At 38.4% G+C, this 21,503-nt stretch overlaps 1 protein-coding gene across 1 annotated transcript in view; it reads right to left on the bottom strand.

The window, feature by feature from the left end:
* VPS13C (vacuolar protein sorting 13 homolog C) overlaps nt 1-21,503 on the bottom strand; it is a 157,731-nt gene that overhangs the window by 80,682 nt on the left and 55,546 nt on the right. Inside the window, exons 22-37 of the mRNA XM_090030191.1 lie at nt 21,225-21,342; nt 18,466-18,595; nt 17,974-18,052; nt 17,048-17,190; nt 16,372-16,525; nt 15,328-15,404; nt 15,138-15,197; nt 12,090-12,249; nt 11,085-11,201; nt 9,208-9,311; nt 6,548-6,715; nt 4,868-5,172; nt 4,079-4,226; nt 3,255-3,360; nt 2,612-2,739; nt 465-618 (exon numbers count right to left, since the gene is read on the bottom strand). Of these exons, the coding sequence (XP_089886317.1) occupies nt 465-618; nt 2,612-2,739; nt 3,255-3,360; nt 4,079-4,226; nt 4,868-5,172; nt 6,548-6,715; nt 9,208-9,311; nt 11,085-11,201; nt 12,090-12,249; nt 15,138-15,197; nt 15,328-15,404; nt 16,372-16,525; nt 17,048-17,190; nt 17,974-18,052; nt 18,466-18,595; nt 21,225-21,342 (2,151 nt within the window). The remainder of the gene's footprint in view (nt 1-464; nt 619-2,611; nt 2,740-3,254; nt 3,361-4,078; nt 4,227-4,867; nt 5,173-6,547; nt 6,716-9,207; nt 9,312-11,084; nt 11,202-12,089; nt 12,250-15,137; nt 15,198-15,327; nt 15,405-16,371; nt 16,526-17,047; nt 17,191-17,973; nt 18,053-18,465; nt 18,596-21,224; nt 21,343-21,503) is intronic.

Here is a 21,503-nt window from a genome sequence, read left to right as displayed (position 1 = left end):
TTTCTGTCAGCACACTCAATCTGTAAAGGACAAATATTTTGCAATGCAATAACTCCAAGTTGATCTACACTGACTTGGATAGAATAAATAAACAGTGTGTGGTGAACTCAATAAAGCAATTGTAGCAGTAAAAACAGCATTTTAAGTAACATAACCATCATCTCTTGCAACACCATTACATTGGGGTAGAATCACTAAATTAATGTTCTTGCAATTTCTACCCATATTCTTGCAAGTCTAACCAATTTATGCATTTAATGCTCAACTGTCCCACCTTACAGCTGCACTAGCCTGCTAGGTATAGCACTAGATAGCAGAAGGTAACTTTTCTTCAATGGTGAATCTTGCAAATGGAGTCAGTGATAGAACCATTACAGGTATCTATATTCCAGCAGTTAAACTTAAGTTTACGAGTTGAATGACTACCTAACTTAATTGTAAACGTTAAGCTATAATGACCTTACCAGTAAATTCAAGGCACTTCATAACGATTTTCCTCAGATATGCTGTTGCAGTCAAATCATGGTTTCTAATTCTTGTTTCAGTTCCAAGCTGTAGTACAGTCAGGGTATGTAAAGGAGGCCCCTTCTGCCCCTGTTTCATCAAGTTTACTACAACCTTGTAGGGGAGGGAGGAAAAAAATGTACTATCATCCAGTAAATTAAGACACTCTCAATATTCCCCAACCAGCCGTGCCAGCCTTAATGCCTTGTTCCTTTGCTTCAAACAGGTCTATGCCCATGATTTTCTACAGGTACTTTGCCAACCCTGTTTCAAGTCAGCATCTTTAGATTTATATTCACTCCAGAAAAATAGGTTTACTGCAAGTCTGTAACAATAATCAAAGAAAAATCTTTGTTATCCTTTTATCTGACACTTACAATGAATCCCCATCTTAAAAGATATTTTAAATTAGCTACTATAAAGTAGAGATTTCGCTCTGCTGAACAAATACTCCCCAACAAGACAACAGCACCTAGGGCAAAGAGAACCATTAGTAAATCTCGAAAAGAACACTGATTCACCTACATGGGCAAAAAGTTCCTAGCCCCTGGCTGGGGGCACTGAGGCACTCATATAGCACAGGAAGACCTACAATAAGTCTTGGTCTCAAATTCAACAGTTGAGAAAACTCTGGGGAAACTATCAAGGGGCAACAACTACTACAGCCATCCCTCTGGAAATCCAGCCTAAGTTCCACAAGGGAACATATCTGCTGTACAATACAGTGAGCACCTTGATCAGGGGCTGTAACGCTATGGGCAGAAGTTACACATCAACCAATTCAAGATGATCAGAATCTGATTTAAACCTGTAACAGAACAGAAGTTCAGTGCACTCAAGCCGCTTTAAAAAGTGGTCAAAACTGGTTTAAGCTAAGCCTGGTTGGGTGCAGTATCAGACTGAACTGATTTTGGTTAAATTGGTTTATGGAACTTCTGTCCCAGATTCCCACCTGCCTCCCCCCCCATTCAAATGAACTCAGTCCCTGGGCCTCCCACAGTGCTTTGCAGCCCTGGGCTGTGCTTCCTGTTCCAGCAGAGGTGGATCAGCAACACCCCTCTGGAATCCCGCCAGGACCTCAGGACCTCCCTACCCAGAGCATTATCACTCTTCAGGCCAGCTGAGAAGGTTGAGAAAGGGTGGAAGAGGCAACCCACTCCCTCCCCTACCCCAGCACCAGAACCCCAGCCAGGTGCTACTGGGGACTGCAAAGGTTTAAAGGCATGTGCTGGGCAGCCAATTAAAGGCCGGGGTAGCCCGCAGCTGGCAGAAACATTCTATTGCCCCCCGGTTACTAGTATAGGCCACTGCAGGGGTCTGGTTGCCTTGAATCCAATTAGCCTGGGGCTTTTTGAATGTCTGTAGTTAGCTTAAATGACCTGAAATTACTCTAATTTGATGGGACTAAAGCTAAAATAACTGTCCTGGGAAGCATATACATTATTACATATCTGAGGAAGTCCCACTCTCTCAAAGTAAGCAATAACTTGGGCCTAAACTTGTATAACCCAATTTTAAATTTCCAAAAGAGCAAAAGAAGTCAGCATTGCAAAAAGGCTTTCTTTCTCCTCTGGGGATAAGAAATTATATTTCACTTTAACAGCCTACATAGAAATACCCCTTTTTGGGGGAGTCGCATCCATGTTCACCTAGGAAAGTGACAAGATTTGTTCTTCAGAAGAAAGTAATCTGAGCGTTTTGTACAAATACTACAAATATCCATCCTCAAGGAAGAAAGAACAAATTTTTCCACCAAGTCCTCATGCATCTGTTATGCAAGACTGTACACGATTTCAATATTATTTTGCTTGGGGAAAAGGTTGTAGCTACCTCTAAATTAGTCTGTGTTCTCATTCTACTTCATTTATTTTACTTAATTTGGTCACAGAAAGAAAAACATGCTATATGCAACCAAACACTCGCTCTACTTGAATGAATGGAACCTGTGAAGTCCATTAATGCAACCCTACCCAAACACAGATGACCTTACTGAAAATCAAGTATGTGGGCTTCATGGCTAATCTGCGTTAGTTGATGTAACCTGGTATAGCTGCTTTGCAACTTCTGGTGCACAGAGATAAGCAAATCTTTACATTGAGATCCATACCTTTTTTATTTCAAAATTAAGTAATACATTGGTAACATCTTCATGTAATGCTACTTCTGCTGTACCAAGCAAAGTTTCTTCTGGAGTGCTCTGTGTTGACATTGTGGTCTCAGTTCCTCTAGTTTTTCCTGCCATTTGCAAATGATAGTAATATTTCTTTGAAACTACAATTCATATGTACAAAAACCGTCTATATATATTTCTATTTAAGCTGTTTAAAAAAAAAAATGGGCATCAATAGCACTAAATAACAGAAGGTAACCTTTCCCCCGCCCCACCCCCCCCAATGGTGAACCTTGAAATGGAGTCAGTAATAGAACCATTACAGGTATCTATATTCCAGGAGTAAAACTTAAGTTCACCAGTTGAATGATTCCCTAACTCGATGTAAATTTAGTTAAAAATTACCAACTGCTGCTTCTCATATTTTTACTTTCAAATGACCAAATATAAAACAATGTGAATACAGGTTGTATAAAGAAAAGGACAAACCCCAAGATAACATTCTATTAGGTAGTGCAAGAGATGTAGACAACATTGAATAATTACTCCTGCTTTTTAAATATCTTTAGTTCTACTGAAGAGTATTTGAAAATAAATACTCCTTTTATAGTTTAGACAACAAAACAGAAATCGTTCCTACCTTCCTTTTGCACTACTGTTTTTGTTTCATTTAACTTATCTGCTTCACCAAGATTTTCTGTCAGTACCTTCAGCAAAAGATCCAAATCTTCCTGACTTATAATAACCTATGAAGAAGCAGTAATTTTTTTTTTTCCCAGCAGATCATGCATTATCAGGTCCTTAAAGTATTCAAGAATTAATATAGGAAAGCAGCATTCATGGCCAGAATATTCTAGGCTGTTATCTACTACGCATCACACTCGTCAACACCAAAAACAAACTAACAAACCAAGTCAAACATCACAATCCAGGTTTCATTATAGTCCTTACAAGTCTTGATATGTGCTCCATAGGAAAGAAGCCTATGCCACCCAGCAGGTTATGCCCCTTAGAACCATGAAAAAACAACCTGGCTAGATATAAATGGGATATGCTTTTACTTACAGCATCTTATTTCTAAAAGACTTAAAGCTCATGTGGCTTTCCTACAAATGTAATACGTGCTAGATTGCTTATCTTAGTATTTTCTTTTGTTTTAAAAGACTATATTTGCTGTATTTTTTCAACGAAAGACAGTTATGCCTATTTACTTCAATTTCCTCTAAAGGTAACAATGCAAGAAGTGTTGTTTGCCCGTAACCAACCTGAAATGTTAATGAAACTCCAAGTCATTCTTTTCTGACATTTAGACAGAAACATTAATCCTTCTCCATACCCACAGAACAAAGCATTAGGTTTCAGTAGAATTACACAGTGTTCTATCTGTGCCTAAAAGCAAAGCAACATAAAGATCACCACTGTGTTCACCGTTACTAGTTAGTTTATTTTGAAATAAACACTTACATTCAAGATATCAAGACACCCTTTGATTTCCAACATGGGAATTGTATGATACCAAGCTGCAGCTAAGTTTCGATTCACAGTCAGATTCAGGTTGATAGGATGAAGTATCTGAATGTCAGAATGTGGAAAACCTGGCTGTACACTTGTCCTAACAAAGATCAAACAAAATTTGAAACAGAACTATAAGTGATATGGTTTTAATATTTAAGAGTCCCCAAGAACATACACAATTTGCTAAGGAAAATAAAAAGAACTGGAAAAATGCAAATAAGTTTCTATATAGTCAACACCTGTATTTAAATGAGTTTCAAGATTCATGCACCTTTCAAATGAAAGGTAAATTAAAGATTGTGACTAATATTTGGTTCCATCACACACAATTCTAAAATCAGAGAAGTCAAGTCACGTAACCTTTGGGAAGCAAAATTAGGCCATGGAAAGGTACCTTATCTGTAGCATTACCCATTCCTGCCACCACTTAAAGTTGCCCAGCAAGAGCTGGGCTTTGGCTGCAGCACAACCTGAGCTTGGCAGGGACAAGGAAAGCAGTTCTTTTCCCCTGCTACCACAATCATTGACATCCTACCCTCTATCCCAAGTTCCCTCAGGGTCAGCAGCTCCCTATTACACCCCTGACTAGAGAGCTTGCCTTTGGAGGTGACTCTAGCACTCCAGGCAAGGGACTGGAATTCCTGTATGCCCACACAGCAACACATTTTCATGTAGTGCCACAAAGTACTTAGATGAACTGTTGACTGTTCTGTTAAACCTTAATGTAGCAAAACGTACCGAGACACCTTGAGCTTTGTGAGCTGCACACACATTTCATCAACAACTGGAGGGAGTAAAGCATCTTCCACAGATACCAAGTTAAACTTGTTTTGTACTCTGATCAAGCCAAGGTCTACTACTATAGCATTATGGGAAACTGAAGACTGAGGTACGACTATAACTGGAGCTTTTAAATCAATGTCCATCGAAAGGCGGAAACTCCTCTGAGCCAGGCCTTTCACACTGGTTGCAGCCTTTTCTGCAGCTTGGACTGTAGCAGCAGTCAATGCTTCCTTTGCTGTTTGGAAGTTGCTCAGGAAGTTCTGTAAATCAAAAAACAGAGAGAAAAGGGAAAAACAAAGCTGTTAGCAGTCAAGAATAAAGAATGGCTATGTTTTCTGGCCTAACTTATCCTACATCAAGAAAACATTTGAAGAGAAAGGAGATAACCTCTGTCCGGCAGGCAAAAAGGTATTAATTGAAATTTTGTATTACTGGGAATAACTGAATTTATATTTGGTCTGTAATTATGCTGTCATTTACTTCTTAGAGTTGTGAGCTTTTTCCCCTCCCCCCTCTGCCTTTAAGGCCCTACAAAGAAGAACATGCACTATAACATTCCACAATATAGTTCAACTGTGGAAACTGTTCTTTCAACTATGAATGGGAGTTGAGGGGTATGATTTCAGAGGCATTTAAATCAATTTGGACTGCTAAATTCTCATTTATTCAATTGCAAGCTGACTAGTAAGACATCTTTGGAAGACTTGAAAAATCCTAGCTCAGACCTAAAGTATAATAACTTCCATTTTCTTGGGGCATTCAGCATTAAAAATACCAGGAGTTAATTCAAACTAGTATCTTGTTTTTTGGCGGGCTTAGGGGTTTTGTTTGTTTGTTTTTAAAAGGACATCATGAGGTGCTTTAGTTAAAACAGAACATGAATACTCTGAAATACCTATGTACCCTTCAGAAATCACTACAACACAGAAAGGAGTGTGGTGTGTAAGCAAATGGAACTTCTGGCCAATTTAATTCTTTAATCATTCAGTAGCAGTGCCTTAAAACACAGTTCTAACTCTGAGTAATTTACAACACTCAACCTCTTTGTTCTGTGTAAGTAGCCAAAATGTAAGATACAGTTTTGAAACATGAAGCACAGGTGTGTGCTATAAATCCTACTTAAAAAAGTTTGAGTCCTGTCTAGTAAGTAGAAGCACTTACTTCATAAAAGTTTTGTATAAAATGGAAGCGTATGCTGCAAATACTTCTAAAAGAAATACTTCCTAGGACTTTTACTTAGGAATAAAAAGGAGGAAAATTAGGTCTCATGAATTGTAGGTCATGGGAAGAGTAACACCCAACTGTGACAATGGAGAACATTTTTAATGCTGGTTTCCATGTTTGCACTGATTTCTAGTTCTACACAGTAAGCGAGGCAGTATACAAAACAGCAAGCTTTTCCCCTCGTAAAAAGAAAATCAAACTCTTAAAAACAAAAATCAATATTATCTTTTGAAATTTAAGCAAGCAGAAATTAATATAAATGCTTCAATCATTCAAATTCCTACTGGTACGTAGTAAGAACCAAGTCTATTCTTCTGTAATGGACACCAAGTTTTCAGTAGCTTGCATGAAGAGAATGTACACAAAGAAGGCTAATTTAGCAATGTAGCATAAGCAAACAGCAAATCTTACCAGAAGCGATGCGAGAAATTTATGAAGATAAACTATCTGGATGCAGCCTACTTTCAGAGAGATAACACCATCTACTTTGGACATATCAACATAGGCTTCTTTCTTAGTAGCATATGGATATAATGACAAGTTGAAACTGAAAACTTCATCTCCTACAATAGAGACAGCCTGAAAGAGATTTACAGTATTTGAAACCACCATCCTAGTAGAAAATAACGTTATTAACTTTTCTTTTTAAAAAGAACAGCAGTCTGCTGGAGGCTTATGAAGTAGGAAAGCAAGTAAACTGAATATGAAGAGTCCAAAGTGTTAAAGTACCAAAAGAGTACTCCTCCTACATTTATTTGTGGCTTAAGTAGTTGTACACATTTTTCAAATATCTAATCAATTCTCAAAATTTAATCTTTACATCCAGAAATCTGTAGTAGTCCCATTCCATGCAAAAGCTATATAGCTTCTTTAATGAATTCCTGACTTTGGCAAATGAATGCAAATCAACAATTGATTGAAATAATGAAACCAAGCTAAGTGTATCCATTCTGAAGTCTATTGACATTTTTCATAAGCTAGGCAAAACCGAAGAACCTTTATTCAAATAAAAGTATGTTTCCAGGTATACAATACAAATCAGTTGTTCAATCAGAAATTCCTCAAACTTAAGGTTAAAAAATTGAAAGCATTTCTTTAAAAAAAATTTTGGATGTACGATGTATGGAAAAATTGTACAGCTGTTAAAATGCCACACCCTGAACACAGAACTCAAATAGGAATGCCTTTCCAGTTCAATAACAACTTGAGGGACGCAAGTTATTTATTATTAGTCCATATTTTCTGCAATCCATGTACAACCTTTTTTCCTTCATTCATCTATGCATGTAACACAAGCCTATCACCCGCATGCAAAATATGATCCCTACACCAGATTGCATGCATGATTCCTCTGTTTTCCAGACTGCTGAATCCCAGCTTTCATTAATCTGGTACTGAAAAGGACTTTCACATCACCAAATTCTCATTCTTAAGTACAAAACCAGGAAGTGATTTTATTTAATACATATACATTCTTTGAGTAAGATATAAACCAACGTTAAACAACTGATGCAATCAATAACCTCTGATTTTTCCCCCCTTTTTACTTATTTATTGCCTTTTCTTGCTTAATTTATGAAAATGTATTATTAGTTCAGAAATGCAAGAAGTTATGTTTATGTAAATTATTTAACTGCTCCTATAACTTTAATGCCTAACCATGCCCACACTCTCAGTAAAAACAATGAAAAGGTAACTGGAATATATTACTGCAAGCTTCTTGACTTGGAGTTTCAAGTCTTTGATGCACATTACTGGTGTTGTATAATCTTTATTTATAGATCTTTATGCAGAAGATCTTATGAAGTTCATAAGAACTTCATTTCTCTGAGAGACTATTTGTATTATTTACAATGAATTGATTTAAATCTTCAGTTTGAAAACTAGAACTCTTATCAGTAGGTCATAACTGCAATAAATTTGATCCAATACCAACAAGTAAATGTGTAGAAAGACTAAGACAACCTAACACCTGTATTTCATTAAACGCTTCCATTTGTAAGACAAAAAACCATTTGCTTTGTTTTCATGCTTCCCACTATATGGAAATTTAGAGTGCGATTTAATACTACAAACCTCTTTTTCAATGATATTCACTTATCTGAATCAGGTATAAGCATCATATGCAATCTTCCAAACCTGGTTCTAGAAATCAGATTTTAAAGTAAGAACCTACACTATATTATCTGTCTACTGGTCCTTGCCTCTGGTCTATGCTCACTATTCACCTAAGAATTTTTATTCGGTACAAAATTGATTATAATTAGTTCCCTGGAATCATCTGTGGGTATTGATTTGTTATAATTTACAGTAAATAAATACATGCACATTTAAAACAGCAGAAAGCACCTTTCCACTCAAGTACTTAGCTCACATTTCAAAGGCTAATGCAGCCATCTTTTTACACTTGTGTAAATAAACTCATACAGCTTATTGTATTTAGGCTTGCCAGGATTCAATTACAAAAATAAATAAATAAATTGGTGAACGCTGATAAGTGTTGATTTCACTTCACTCACAGGCCAACAAAAAAAGTATTTCCATCGTTAACTGAAATACATAGAAAGGAGATGCAAGAAAAATGATGCCGGATGAAGTACGTGAAGACAGGAGGAGCAGTTCTACAGAACCATGCTGCTTGTAGTTTGGACTGCAACTCACAGAAACCCCAGGGGACTGAGAACAAAGAGGAAGTGACAAGCAAATGAGGGGGCTACAGGCAGCTGAAGCCAGGACCGATAGCAGCTCTGCTGCTCAGCAGCCAGCCTTCCTACAGTAGTTATTTATTTGTCATAGCAGTGAATTAAACTACCCAATAATAATGTCATTAATAAACTGTCTACCCCCACACCTCATTTCAAGCAATCTTGAAAGTTTAAATTGATAAAAATCTAAATAAATTCTTAAAAATAAATATTGAAATTATCCATAAAAATTACTTCAAAAATTGAATTCTAGCAAGCCTAGTTGCAGGTGTTTCACTTGCTTGTTCTTAAATATTTTTGCTTGATTCTGTACACAAAACACAAATAAAATAAAACCATACAAAAATCTGTTACCAGGAATTATACCTTTTTATGAATAGTTCTTGAATCAACATCTGTGACAATTATGTCTTTAAGCCGTGCAAAAAAGACAGTGTTACTTGACTGAAGAAAGACAGATGAGTCAAGACCTGCAACAGATTTATATGAATTTACCATTCAAGCTACTTCAGAAATATTGTAGTCTGGTAGTTTGAAAAATAGAAGGGACTGGAATTTTGGGAGATCTTACAAAAGGTAACAGAATTTACATTCTGTAACATTATTACCCCTATCTTCGCCCAAGGGTGACTTCAGCTATTAAAAACGTAACAAAATAAGTGATTTTGAATTAGAAAGACATTTGCATCCTGCAACCCCTTCTGAGAAAGCAGACAATTAAAAAAAAAAAATCAAAACACTTGGCATAAAAACACTGTTTTATATCTAAACTATGTATCACCACTGAAATCTAACTGAAAGAGATAACTATTTATATATCTCCAAATGCCATCTGCCATGGCATTTCTTTAAAAAAAAAAAAATTAAAAGGAGAAACTGGGGTGAAAGCATTTGCATCTAACCTGGTGAATATGTTCAGTTGCTAGTATGCCATTCACATCCATTCATTACTAATTGTTGGATATTTGCTAGCAAGCAAGCCATTAGTTAGTAAAATCCCCTTTGCTCTACTCTGTGATAATGGTCAGACTGAAAAAAAAAAAAAGGTCCCTCATCTGTTAGGGTAGGCAGACAGACATTTTGTTGTAGCATCATCTGATCCCCCTGATCATTATAATTCAACTTCACCTGTCTTACAGTCCTACAGGGCTGGGGCTTCTGAGAGTGCTGGGGTTTCAAAAGGGCCCAGTTCTCAGAGCAACAGCCCTGGGTACCATGCCCCAAGCATCCCCTGTGGGGGATTCCCAGGTCATGGATCTTCAAGAAGGGGAACCTTCAAACATGCAACCTGGGTTGAGAGGCACAGCAGACAAACTGCAGGAGGAATTCCCAGGGCACTCAGCAAGTGAACAGATGTTCTCTCTTATAAAAATGTCATCAACATTGATTAGGTTTGCTCACAAACATTTTTGGGCAACTGGAAAATGACAAAGGGTGGGGACATCTGTTTGCTTGCAACTTGTGCTGCCATAAAAATATTTATGGAGGTACAAGTGTGACATCTGTTTGCACCCTTAAATTACTGACAGCTAATCAGAAATACAAGAAGTTCCAACTGAAAGGAAGACTTCCGGGAAAATAAACCATGAATATACATATTTGGGTGCTAATTAAATATCTACACATGCACCTGTATTAGGGCTCAGTAAACTATTAAACTCCACTGTAAGACGGTGCTGCTGGGATAGTACTAACTTATAGTGAAGCGATTTACTTCACTGAAATGCACGTGTAACAGTCAATAAATTTGGCATAAATTGCACCTCTTCAGCTCAGCCAGCCTGAGGCCTGCTTCACCCCGGCTCAAAATGCTGCTGTTGTGGGTGCACATGTAAATGCTGTGCCCAGGAGCAATACTGTGGCTCAAACTGCTCTGGAGCTTGCATGATGTTAAATTGCACTTGTAGATGCACCCAATGTCTAGCAAGTCGACTCTACATAAAATAGTTATACTTATAATAAACAAAGTCTAAAGACATCTAACTAACTGCATATATCCTGAAAGATATTGGCAAAGACAGTTACTCTGGCCAAAGGATGAAATGCTATTGAAAGTTATTAGAATCGGAGAGAAAGAGGTGAATTTGTGATCCTAAGAACTGGGTCTTACAAAAAGGAGGAAAATAATGGCCATTCTTCATAGGAAAGTTAAAAGATATTCTTTATTATCTATTAAATGACTAGCAGTTTTTTCATTAATTCTTTAACAAAAGCAGGAATTTGTGAGGTAAAGGAGCCAATACCTTGTATCTTTATTTCAGCAATGTTTTTATTTTCATCACAAACATTTACACAAAAGGCACCCAGTTTGGCAAAAAGCTTGAAGTGAAATATGTCCTTATCCTTGGAGGTTTGGGTCACTAGCAAAAAAGAAAATAGTTAATAGTGCAGCTTTTCTTTATATGCTTAAGTATTTAGCCCTCCTCCAACCCTTAAATGGATTATTTGGCTTCCGCTTCTTCCCCACCCCCTTCTTTGAAGCAATGGAAAAATTGCCTGCGATTCAAAATATGCTAGTGCTCCCAAAGGTACCAAAATTCTCAGGTGCCTAGGTGATGGGTCTTGATCACATGGCCAGAGTTAAGCAGACTGCCAGATTTGGGAAAGCAAGGAATATTCCGCCCAGTCAGATTAGCAAACACCACTGCGGTTTTCCCAAGCAAAGCCTAGGAATTTTGGGCTCCTATTACACATGAATGGAACCTACTCCAACGTGCTGAAAATTGAGTTAATTGGGTCTGATGGAGTACAGAAATTGATACACTCCAGCTGCCTCCACATGACATGAATCAGCATCACCATGCATCTCCATGCCAAAAAAATAGCAGTGTGGCGCTCAGAAATGAAACACATTCAATGAGCTTCAGTTCAAAGTGCCCCGCCACCATTTTTAACACAGAGATGCATGGCAGTGCTGTGGGAGCTTTTAATTAGCATGGTTCACTAGTTAAAGCATTGGGTGCCACATCCCGCAGCACACACAAAAAGTGTCCATGTTGTTAAAATGGAAATAGAAAAAACATCAAGCTGAGGCAATTTCTAACCCTGGACTGACTTTACGCTGCTGGGATGACAAAGGTCACAGAAATAGGGACAGCACAATTTGACTCAGCCCTGAAGTATTGAAATCTCTAGTATTAATGCAAAGATGAGAGAAATGGTTGTCTCAGTGGTGTGCAAAGACTGCAATTGGATGATGCAAGTCAATAAACTTGGTACCGATGCTGACACTACACTGTGGCCTGTACCTTTCTTCAAGCTAACATATTCACGTTGCTTTTGCCCTTGCGTCTGTGACAGTCCTTCATCACTAGAATGCTGCCTGCTTGAAGTAACATCTGTTAGAAAGTTGAGAGCAGAGAGAAGCGCTTGTGTATGGAGCAGAAGGTTTAATGATGAAAAGACCACCTATTAAAAAAAAAAAAAGAGTCAATATTATAAAAAGGCCAATCAGAACAGGTTATCTATAATTCATGTTACTAAAGAGTCTGATGTCATCTGGACAAATCAATTTCAAGCACATTCTCAAGAATGCTACAACTTCAAAAATACATAGTTCACCCAATCTAGCAGTAATGGACAAGCTCTTTTCCAATCCGCAAAGGGCAATGCATAGAACAAGCCTCTTCCTACTCCGATCCTACAGAGAAGCTCCAACTAGGTAATTGGGAGGTTGAAGTGAGGGGTATCTACCCTCCCTTGGGCATGGAGGGGCATCTAACATCTCACCCAAAAACCTTAGGTTCCAAAAATCTCCCTTCTGTGCCCAATTTAAACCTGAGGCAACTTCAATGATGCCTTGCACTTAAATCACTCAAAATGCCACACCTGTCAAATGTCTGAAGCGGGGTATTTTTGCCCCAAAGCTTGCAAAGAACGTATTTTCCAACTATTTAGTTTGTCCAATAGAAGATATCACATTTACCCAAAGAACCTTGTATACCCAACAAATTATTTTTTAAACAGTTACTAAAAAGTGATTGTTGCTTCAATAACCATTTTTCAGAAATAAGTTAGTCAGTTTACCATGAAGGAACCGACTCCATGAAGAATCACAGAGCTGGAAGGCACCCTGAAGGTCATTTAGTCCAACCTCTTGCACAGATGCAAATATTTGTGTTATTCCCAAACAAATCTCAGACAAATGTCTAGAAAAGGCTTATTAAAATTAGGTGGGAAAGTACCAAAATGTGCAAGAACAATATAAAGTTTTTTCTCAGCCACCTTCCTCCAAAGTTCTGTATATGAATCTGCATTAAGTACAATAAGCAATTCGGAGCATATCAGGCTTCTGAAATAGAGTACAACCCAAACATTTTCTAACACTTAAAAGAACTTGCATGACTTAGATCAACCCAAGTTCAAAAATGCAAATTTAATGGTTAAACATATCTGAGTTTGATTTGCACTTGACTTGTTTTCTTCTGCAACTCATCATCTTAAATCACCTTCTGCCCTTCCAAGCACTGTTTCCATTAAATTTCTTGAGATCAATAAGTAATGTACACAATCTTCAAATTCCCAATCTGAGTTTTATTCAACAGCCGATATCAAATCTCTGGCTCAAATTCATGTTTAGAAAAACGACAAAACATTTACTTTTCTATCCTAACATTAAGCTCTTTTTCCAATTTAATGATGGAAGGAATAAAGGGCAATCAAGGAATTGCCCTTTAAGTTGACCATGGTCATAACTTAACTAGCCTTACCAATCTCATATTAAGGCCTGTGAAGCTGTAACACTAAAATCTTAATTATGTGAAGGATTCACAAAGCTATTAATGATTTTAACATTTTACAATCCACAGAAGCCAAATTCAGCTAAGTAACTACCAGAATAATAAAAGCCACGTAAAAACCTAGTATCTGCCTACAACAGAAAATGCTTCAACAGTAGCATTCTCCCTAGGACACATACTTCATTAATACAGTCAACATCACAGAAAAAACAAGAAATCCAAGTTGGGCTTAAGCCATGTTATCTCAGACCTCCTCTACACAAGCAGATAAAAGGCACAACTGTATCCAAAGCATGATCCACATAATAGTGCCTCCTGCCATGCCACACATGCATGGCAGGAGGCACAATTGTGGGATTGAGTATTAGCTCCAATCATGTCTTATTGCTGGTGTAGGACAACCCTGAACCAGAGTCTCACTGCATTAGCAGGACAGGCTCCCATGCCTGAGAACTAGGGCTGTGCGCAGCTTCAGTCCCAGATTCGAAGGAGATTTGGCCTGATCTCTGAATCTCAGTCGAAATCAGAACCCTCCGAATTGTTTTTTCTACATACCTCTAGGTAGCAGGCAGCTCGTGAGTGCTGTGACGCTGGGGCGCATGGAGAATCGCACAGGAGCACGGGGGGCTCCCCAGCACGTTCAGCAGCAGATCCAGAAGTGGACCAGAAGCATTTCTGGTCCACTGGGGAACGCACAGGGCACCACCCCCGACATTCCCCCAGCTCAGTGACTGGTGCCTGGAGTCCCCCTGCAGCCAATCACCAAGCTGGGGAGGCACAAGGGTGGGGGGGCCCAGCGCACTCCCCGGCAAACCCGCAAGTGGACCAGAAATTCTTCCAGTCCACTTCCTGGTTCACCACTGAGCATGTGAAGGGCCCCCTGCACTCTTGTGGGATGCTCCATGCACCCCAGCATTGCAGGGATCACAAGCTGCACCTGGTACCTCATGGTATGTAGAAAAACCCATCTGAAGCTGCATCTAATGTCCCAATCACTGATTCTCTGAATCACCATTGAATCTTCAGATATGGATTCAGCAAATTGAATCGGGGGACAGCAATCCAAATCAACCAAACAAATCACTGTCCCTGATTTGGGCCAAATCTGAATAAAATAGAGCCAGCTTTGCATACCCCTACTGAGTACCCCTTTGCAGAGGGAGCTCTCAGGTACAGGGACCACATGGAGCTGAGACCAAGAGTCCCACACCTGATGGGGCTCTGTCCTGGCTGTGCCGCATAGGCAGCCAGGACTCAATCTCTGCACCTGATGGGGTTCTCAGTTGTGTAGCAAAGAATAGGTAAGATTTGTATTCCTGTAGTCAATCTAATGCCTACTGAAAATAACAGTACGTGGTACCTACCTAGGTTCCATGACCTTAACTTTACTGGGGAGAAAGTGCCTTTTTAAACTTGGACTGAAATCTACCTCATGCTAAACCACTTGGTTTCACTCAGCTCAGGCAACTTAATACATGTCACTCCTTAGCATTCATCAGAAAGAGCTTGCAAATCAAACTAAGTAACGGGTAATTCAAATCAATCAAATCAACTTACCCAAACTGTTTGTTCAGTGTCATCAAAAGTTGTCTGAAAATTTGGACCAGTTATATCAGCCTGAAAGGAAATAAATATGACAGCATAGTATCAGTGTTTAATTATGGAGACAGTAACTTTTTTAACAAGATGTTCGCTCTTATACAAACTGCATTTTGAACAGAATGCATCTCAAGCTTGAATCCCATACCTTGATGTACTCCACTTTTAGAAGGTCTAGGCCAGGTTGATCTGAAGAGCTAATCAGATGAAGAGGCTGTTTTTTACCTGTAACATGCCAAATAGGAGCATACTGAAAATACAGCTTTTACAATACTGAAGCCCCCTTTTCAAACCATTAGGTCTCCAAAATTATGGTTCTGACAGAGGGGTGCTCCAATATCCAAAAAATAGTGTCTGTGTTTAGTTGATCTTTAAGCAAACAATGTCATCATTGGGTCCTTTTATGACTTCATACTGACACTCGCTTCCACTAAAATAACCTCATTTCAAGAACAAACACTAGATCTAAATAAACAAGTAATAAACCTGTTCAACTCAGGGGAAACACGATAGACACTTTTCAGTACAAGTTTAAAAAAAACAAAACAAGAAATTGAACAGTTAAAGTGATAAATGAATAGATGTTCAGCTGTTAATAGAGGTTCACCTAGCTAGTGAGCACACCCTCAGAGTTTATTTTGTTTTGGTTCATGTTGCACAGGTTTTGGAGAGGTACACGCACATTCAACTCAGCTACACCCTCCTCCAATGTACCCATTTCAAATAAAAACTAGAACAGTCTCTGAATATAAATATCAAGAATGGATCTTCTCTCTATATCACTGTGTACAAATATTAAGTCATGCATCGGAGCATGAACAAGTGAAGTGACTAATTTTTCTAAAATCTGTGTCCATATCTGATGTTAAGGGACAGATTCAGAAGACAGGTGATGATGCTACCTCCAACTGAGGCAACATCAAAATAACGATTAGCAGATAAGCTAGTAAAAAGAACATGGGTGTTTAAGTGGCATAAACCATGTCCAGAGTTACATGTGGAAAAAACTGTAGTTTTCTGTGCTCACAAAATTACAGCCATAAAAGAGAGGCAAAACTAAGCCTCAAACTTAACTATCAAAAAAAAAAAACAAAAAAAACCTGTGCTTCTCCAGAACATGACAATAGTTATTATAGTTATTATAGCTATTAAGCAAAGACGGTATTTTACTTCGTTTTATTATTTTCATTACCTCCTTTTTCATAGTAATCCAAGCTGATTTTCTTCAAATAAGAAACAGCTGTTAAGCTGTATGTTCTGACTGTGGCTTCTGTTCCAAGATGCATTATGTTAAATAGAAGTACAGTTTCCTCTATTTTCTGTTGTCTGGTAAGCTCTAAAATTACCTAAACGAGGAAGAATTCCACAACTATTAATAATAAGTCTTATCAAATAGTATTTGTTCACATCTAATGTTCTATTTCCTCCAAATTAGGAAGGGGAAAATGAAGCTCCAGCTACCTTTGCTGTCTTATTTGCTTTAGGAAATAGCATTATTGCACCAGAGTCTGAAAAGGAAGAGAGGACTGCTCTAATCTAAACTACCTGAAGCATAAAGGACAGACCCGTTTTTCTCTTCAGAAATTTAAAGAAGGTCAAATGCTTCAGTTCCACCCCCCCCCCAAAAAAAAAAAAAAAAAATATTCTCCATTGCAACATTATCCTCCACTTTGGAATTCTGCTGAACTACATACAGCACTGAGATAAAAAGGTGCCATTTCCCAAGTGGTAGAAGTATTGCATGTAAAAATACAGAATAATGAACACCACACACTACTATCAGACTATACATAAAATTCAAAAAAAAGTAGTTTTCTTTAGACAAAGCAGAATTAATACAGATTTAAAGAAAAATTAAAAGTATTTGCCTCTTTAATTTCAAACTTTAGTTGAAGGTCAGTCAGCTCTTCTTTAACAGCCTCAGGCTCATCTTTTTTTCCATCTCTTTTAATTAAAGCACTTCCAATTGGTTTTGAGCCATCTTCAACATCAAAATATTCTTCTTCAGAGTCTATTAAAACAGAAGTACAATAAATATCCACTTACAAAATAAAGGATGACAACACTATACCATAAAGCAACATACTAATCTATAATAGTCAATTGTATTTGTCTCTTGACATGGTCTGGTCTGTAACAGTCATTTGCCTCTTGACATGCTCTGAAAAGTTATTTTCTCAGTATGCTAATTGCAAGTGAAACTGTAAATTAACCCACTTGTGAAATGATTGAGAACTCACCTCTTGATATATTTATTCATATATTTCTGGACTTAAAAGCAGAAAAACTTATTTGTACATAGCTTTTATAGCATGAATTGATCATCAGAAGAAACAAGTGGTTATCACAGAACCTAGGTGTGTGCATTTCACAACCTGCTTTATTTGAACCAAGAAGCCAGTTGGTTGTGATTTTTCCTTCAGAGGGCACCACTTCCACACTCAGCTGGGGCTCATCCTTGATTGGGTAGTCGTACCCTTTGAAATACATGCGACAGCAGACTGCTGGAGTACCTCAGCTACTCCCATTTAATTCACAAATGTTCAACTTCACAGGGTGGGTAAGAAACCTAACCCTGAGAAGTATCTGGGTTATACTGTTCTTTAAAATTGACAAGCTTAGTACCCATACTTGCCACCAGCGAACTCAATAAAAACTCAGTTTTGAAATTTCTAGATACTCATGAATTTAAAATGTCTACTACAGTCCTTTCAGAAATCAGCAACAACTAAATATAACTGCTTTCATTACCTCAAGTCTTACAAATTTAGAAGCTGGTATCAAAATTTCTTACCCGACTCTGCTGCTTCTAACAATAGTGATGTCTCAAGCAAACCTTTTCTTCCATCTAGAATAATGGGGATAGCACAAGCCTAAAAACAAAAAAGATTGTCAGCCACAGACACTGATCTATTTGAACTTCATAAGCCTTCCTTATGATATTTAATGTTCTCATTAAGAGATCCCCCTCATTTCCTACATACAGTCTTGGAACAGTGAACATAGTCAAATTAACTTGCATTTCCAAGTTAGGACATGACAAAAACAGTTTCTCACCTTCCTTCAGTATGATTAATGATATACATTCACCTGTTCTTACAAAACATGGTGACAAGAGCTGAAGTAGTCCATCTGAATACGATAGCGTCTGCCCTTCCTTTTCCTTCCCACTTTCTCCCATATAGCCTACAGGCTTGTGTTACCTGCAAATATCTTCTTTCTGCCAGCTCAGTATGCTCAAACCTCAGTGTTCACCACTGTCATCTTTTAGCTCCAAGTAATTTACCTTGGTGCTTGGAAGTGACAAGGCTGACTTCTGAGGCAATGGAATGCTATCAACTAGATCAATAACCATCTTGATCTTTTGGTCAGAGAGTCTCACATGAACCAGAGGAAGTCCTCCTGACACTTTGAATCTGAAAAGAGATAAATTATGATAAGGGAATACAATAAGACGAGAGATTTTAATAGGACTGAAGTTAAGCATTAAACACAAGCAGCTTTTCAGCAGGTACCTAAATTAAGTCTACTTTATTTTAAAAACACTTGATTAACTTTTTAAGAACAAGAGTTTAAAGATATCATCTGTGTTAAGTGTTTTGAAAGGCCTTCAAAATTAATGGTAATACATTAAAAACAGTTATTTTATACTATATAGAAGCAGTAATAGCTCATTTCTTCATTTTACTTGCTTGACAAAGGAAGATTAGCCCTCCAAAGTTTTTCTAATCAGAACCACTTTCAAATGCATTCCTTTGGCCTTTCAGTATGGATGACAAAGAGGTATATAGGACAATCTTTGTCCCAAGACCTGGGTGCACTGCTTCAGTATAGAAGCCCAAAGCTGAGTGCTACTGAACTCAGCTTTGAAGTGGGGGTGTGGAAATCAAATATGAATAAACACGCAAACCAGCATATTTCAGACTACTTGTTGAGAAGTTTGTACCATTTAACAAATATGTGAAAGTGGTACTTGCAGCAAGAGACTATACCCAGGAGAATCCCAAGTCAGATGTTCCTCACACTGCAATAGGTCATATACAATAGAGAGTATTGCATGTTTGCTGCCACATTTGGGGCGTCCCTCTGCCCCTCCCGCAGCATTGCCACCGCTCCCCGGGGGCAGGAGGCGGGTCCCGCACAGCCTGTCATGCCCCCAAGCCGTGGGGGCTCGGCAGCATAGGCTGCTTTTCCCCCCAAGTCACAGGGGCTCAGAAAAAACAGAAGTGCCACGGTGGGCAATTCCAGTTTCACTTTATCTTCCAAGCCAGCTTACAAAATGCCAGATAACAGAACTTTTACTGTAGAAACATTTTAATACATGACATACTTAAACATGAACAAATCTATTCTGCCTACTCCTAGCACTTAGAGTAGATGTATTAAAGAGACAAAGCTGCAAAGCCAGTTAAACCAGTCTAGACTGTAGGTAAGTAGTAAACATCAAGTGATAACCTATATGGGGGAATATCAATTACTTCAAGAGTAAATCTGACCATGAAAAGAACATAGCAGAAAGAACTGAATGCTGTAAATCCCAGAGGTCTATTCTTTGCTGCTCACGTATGGCAAGAAGTTCAAAGGCTACAGGCCTGGGCAGAGCAAGTGTTACTTAAACTGTCGCATGGTTCCCGAAGACAAAAAAAAACAAGAATTCCACAGCTTCAGTGGGGCTCAGGAATACGCTGCAGCTACTGAAAGTGGCTGGCTCCAACTCTACACCAGTTCTCAACCCTTTTAGGCCTAAGGCACCGCTATGGAAGTGCCAGCTCTTCATTTTTGTGCTTTTTCAGCCTACAGGAACAAAAAAATCCCCATTTTTCTGTTGCAAAGAATTTAATAAGACCACAACTACTGATCTGAAATCTATAGGCTTACCTTGTTAAACCTAACAGTGCTGATAATGTAGCAAACCACAGCACCCTTGAAAGGATCTTACAGCACCCTAGGCAGCAGTGACACCCTGGCTGAGAATCACTGCTCTAGGCCTAAACCAGCCAACCATATAGTCTAACCTAACTTCACACTCTAAACTTGCTACAACCCCTCTCTTGTGTACAAATCGGCCACCAGAGGGCAACAGGCATATACACTGCCAGCGGTTCTCTCAACTCTAGTGACAGCAGATGAATTACAAACCTCAGTGTCCCAGGTTACACTTCAAATTCAAAGAAGAAGAATGAGTTTTCTTCCCATCTTTTGGCTCATTATTCCCCTGGCTTCTACTTGTACAATTTCCCCAATTATTTCACTGTTGCTCCCACCTCTGGTTTCTCTCCCTTCATTTCTATCAAGCTCTTAATCCTTCCTCATCCCTTTGTACTGACATCAGGTTGCTGCTACTCTTTTCTGCATGGATGTCAGCAAGGTACACGGAAAATCGCAAGAGACATGCTTTCCACTCTGTTTCCTGGTACTATGCTTGCTTTTGGCACTCATCAGCAAAGCCTTGCTCAGCCCCTGCAGCCATTGCATAGAGTATGCTCAGTCACTAAATGGGTATAGTGCATATGGAATTCAGATGACAAAAGAAAAAATCGAGTATGCAACATGCTCAAAGCAGTTAGACTAGCAAGTGTGTCTGCTAAGCACATGCTTACTGATTTATTGACAGTTTCTAATTCTGGGTAGATTTTTACAGGCAACACTTGGCTGATGTTGGGGTTAAATTCTGCTAAACTCCTAACCAAAGAATGAGCAAGCTTCCCAAAAAACAGTAATAAGTTAACATAAACCTTAATTTTTTTCTGCTCAATTTGTTCCAAGAAATAGCGGACCATTTTAACTGAAATTTTAGTTCTCCATCTCAGGCTGAGTTTAAACATGGGAGTTATGAGCCTGAGAAGACCCAAAGTTCAAGGCAACTAAAACAGGGCCTAAGGTGAAAGCTTTAAATACCTACCAACCAAGCAGTCTTCCTTTAAAGCATGCAAGAGGACATTCAAGCTCTATTAGTGAATACAAATTATGACATAGTAAGGCACGTTTTTCCTCCAGAAGTCACAAACAATTAAGCAAAAACTTTTGTTAGTGTTGATACATTACTTGGCCATTCTGATGTCTTTCTCCACCATTGCTTTTGCCAACTGCACATGAATATCCATAGGCTGCAATATGTGCAAAGTGGATGGATGTCGAAATCTAGCCTTCTTCCAGTCTTCACCTACAAATTGGATAATCCACTTAATTTAAAATGTTTACCCGCTCCATTTTGTAACTACATAACAAATCATTCAAAAGATCACACAGATTTAATTCAATGTTAAAATTATCTGTCTAATGAACTACAATATCACCTGTACAGAGTCAAATAAACTCCATTAT

Source organism: Crocodylus siamensis, chromosome 15 (genome assembly GCF_052110815.1).
Source record: "Crocodylus siamensis isolate JL-2025a chromosome 15, ASM5211081v1, whole genome shotgun sequence".
Taxonomy (NCBI): domain Eukaryota; kingdom Metazoa; phylum Chordata; order Crocodylia; family Crocodylidae; genus Crocodylus; species Crocodylus siamensis.
The sequence above is the reverse complement of the archived record's forward strand: the minus strand, read 5'-3'. Positions and strand labels throughout refer to the sequence as shown.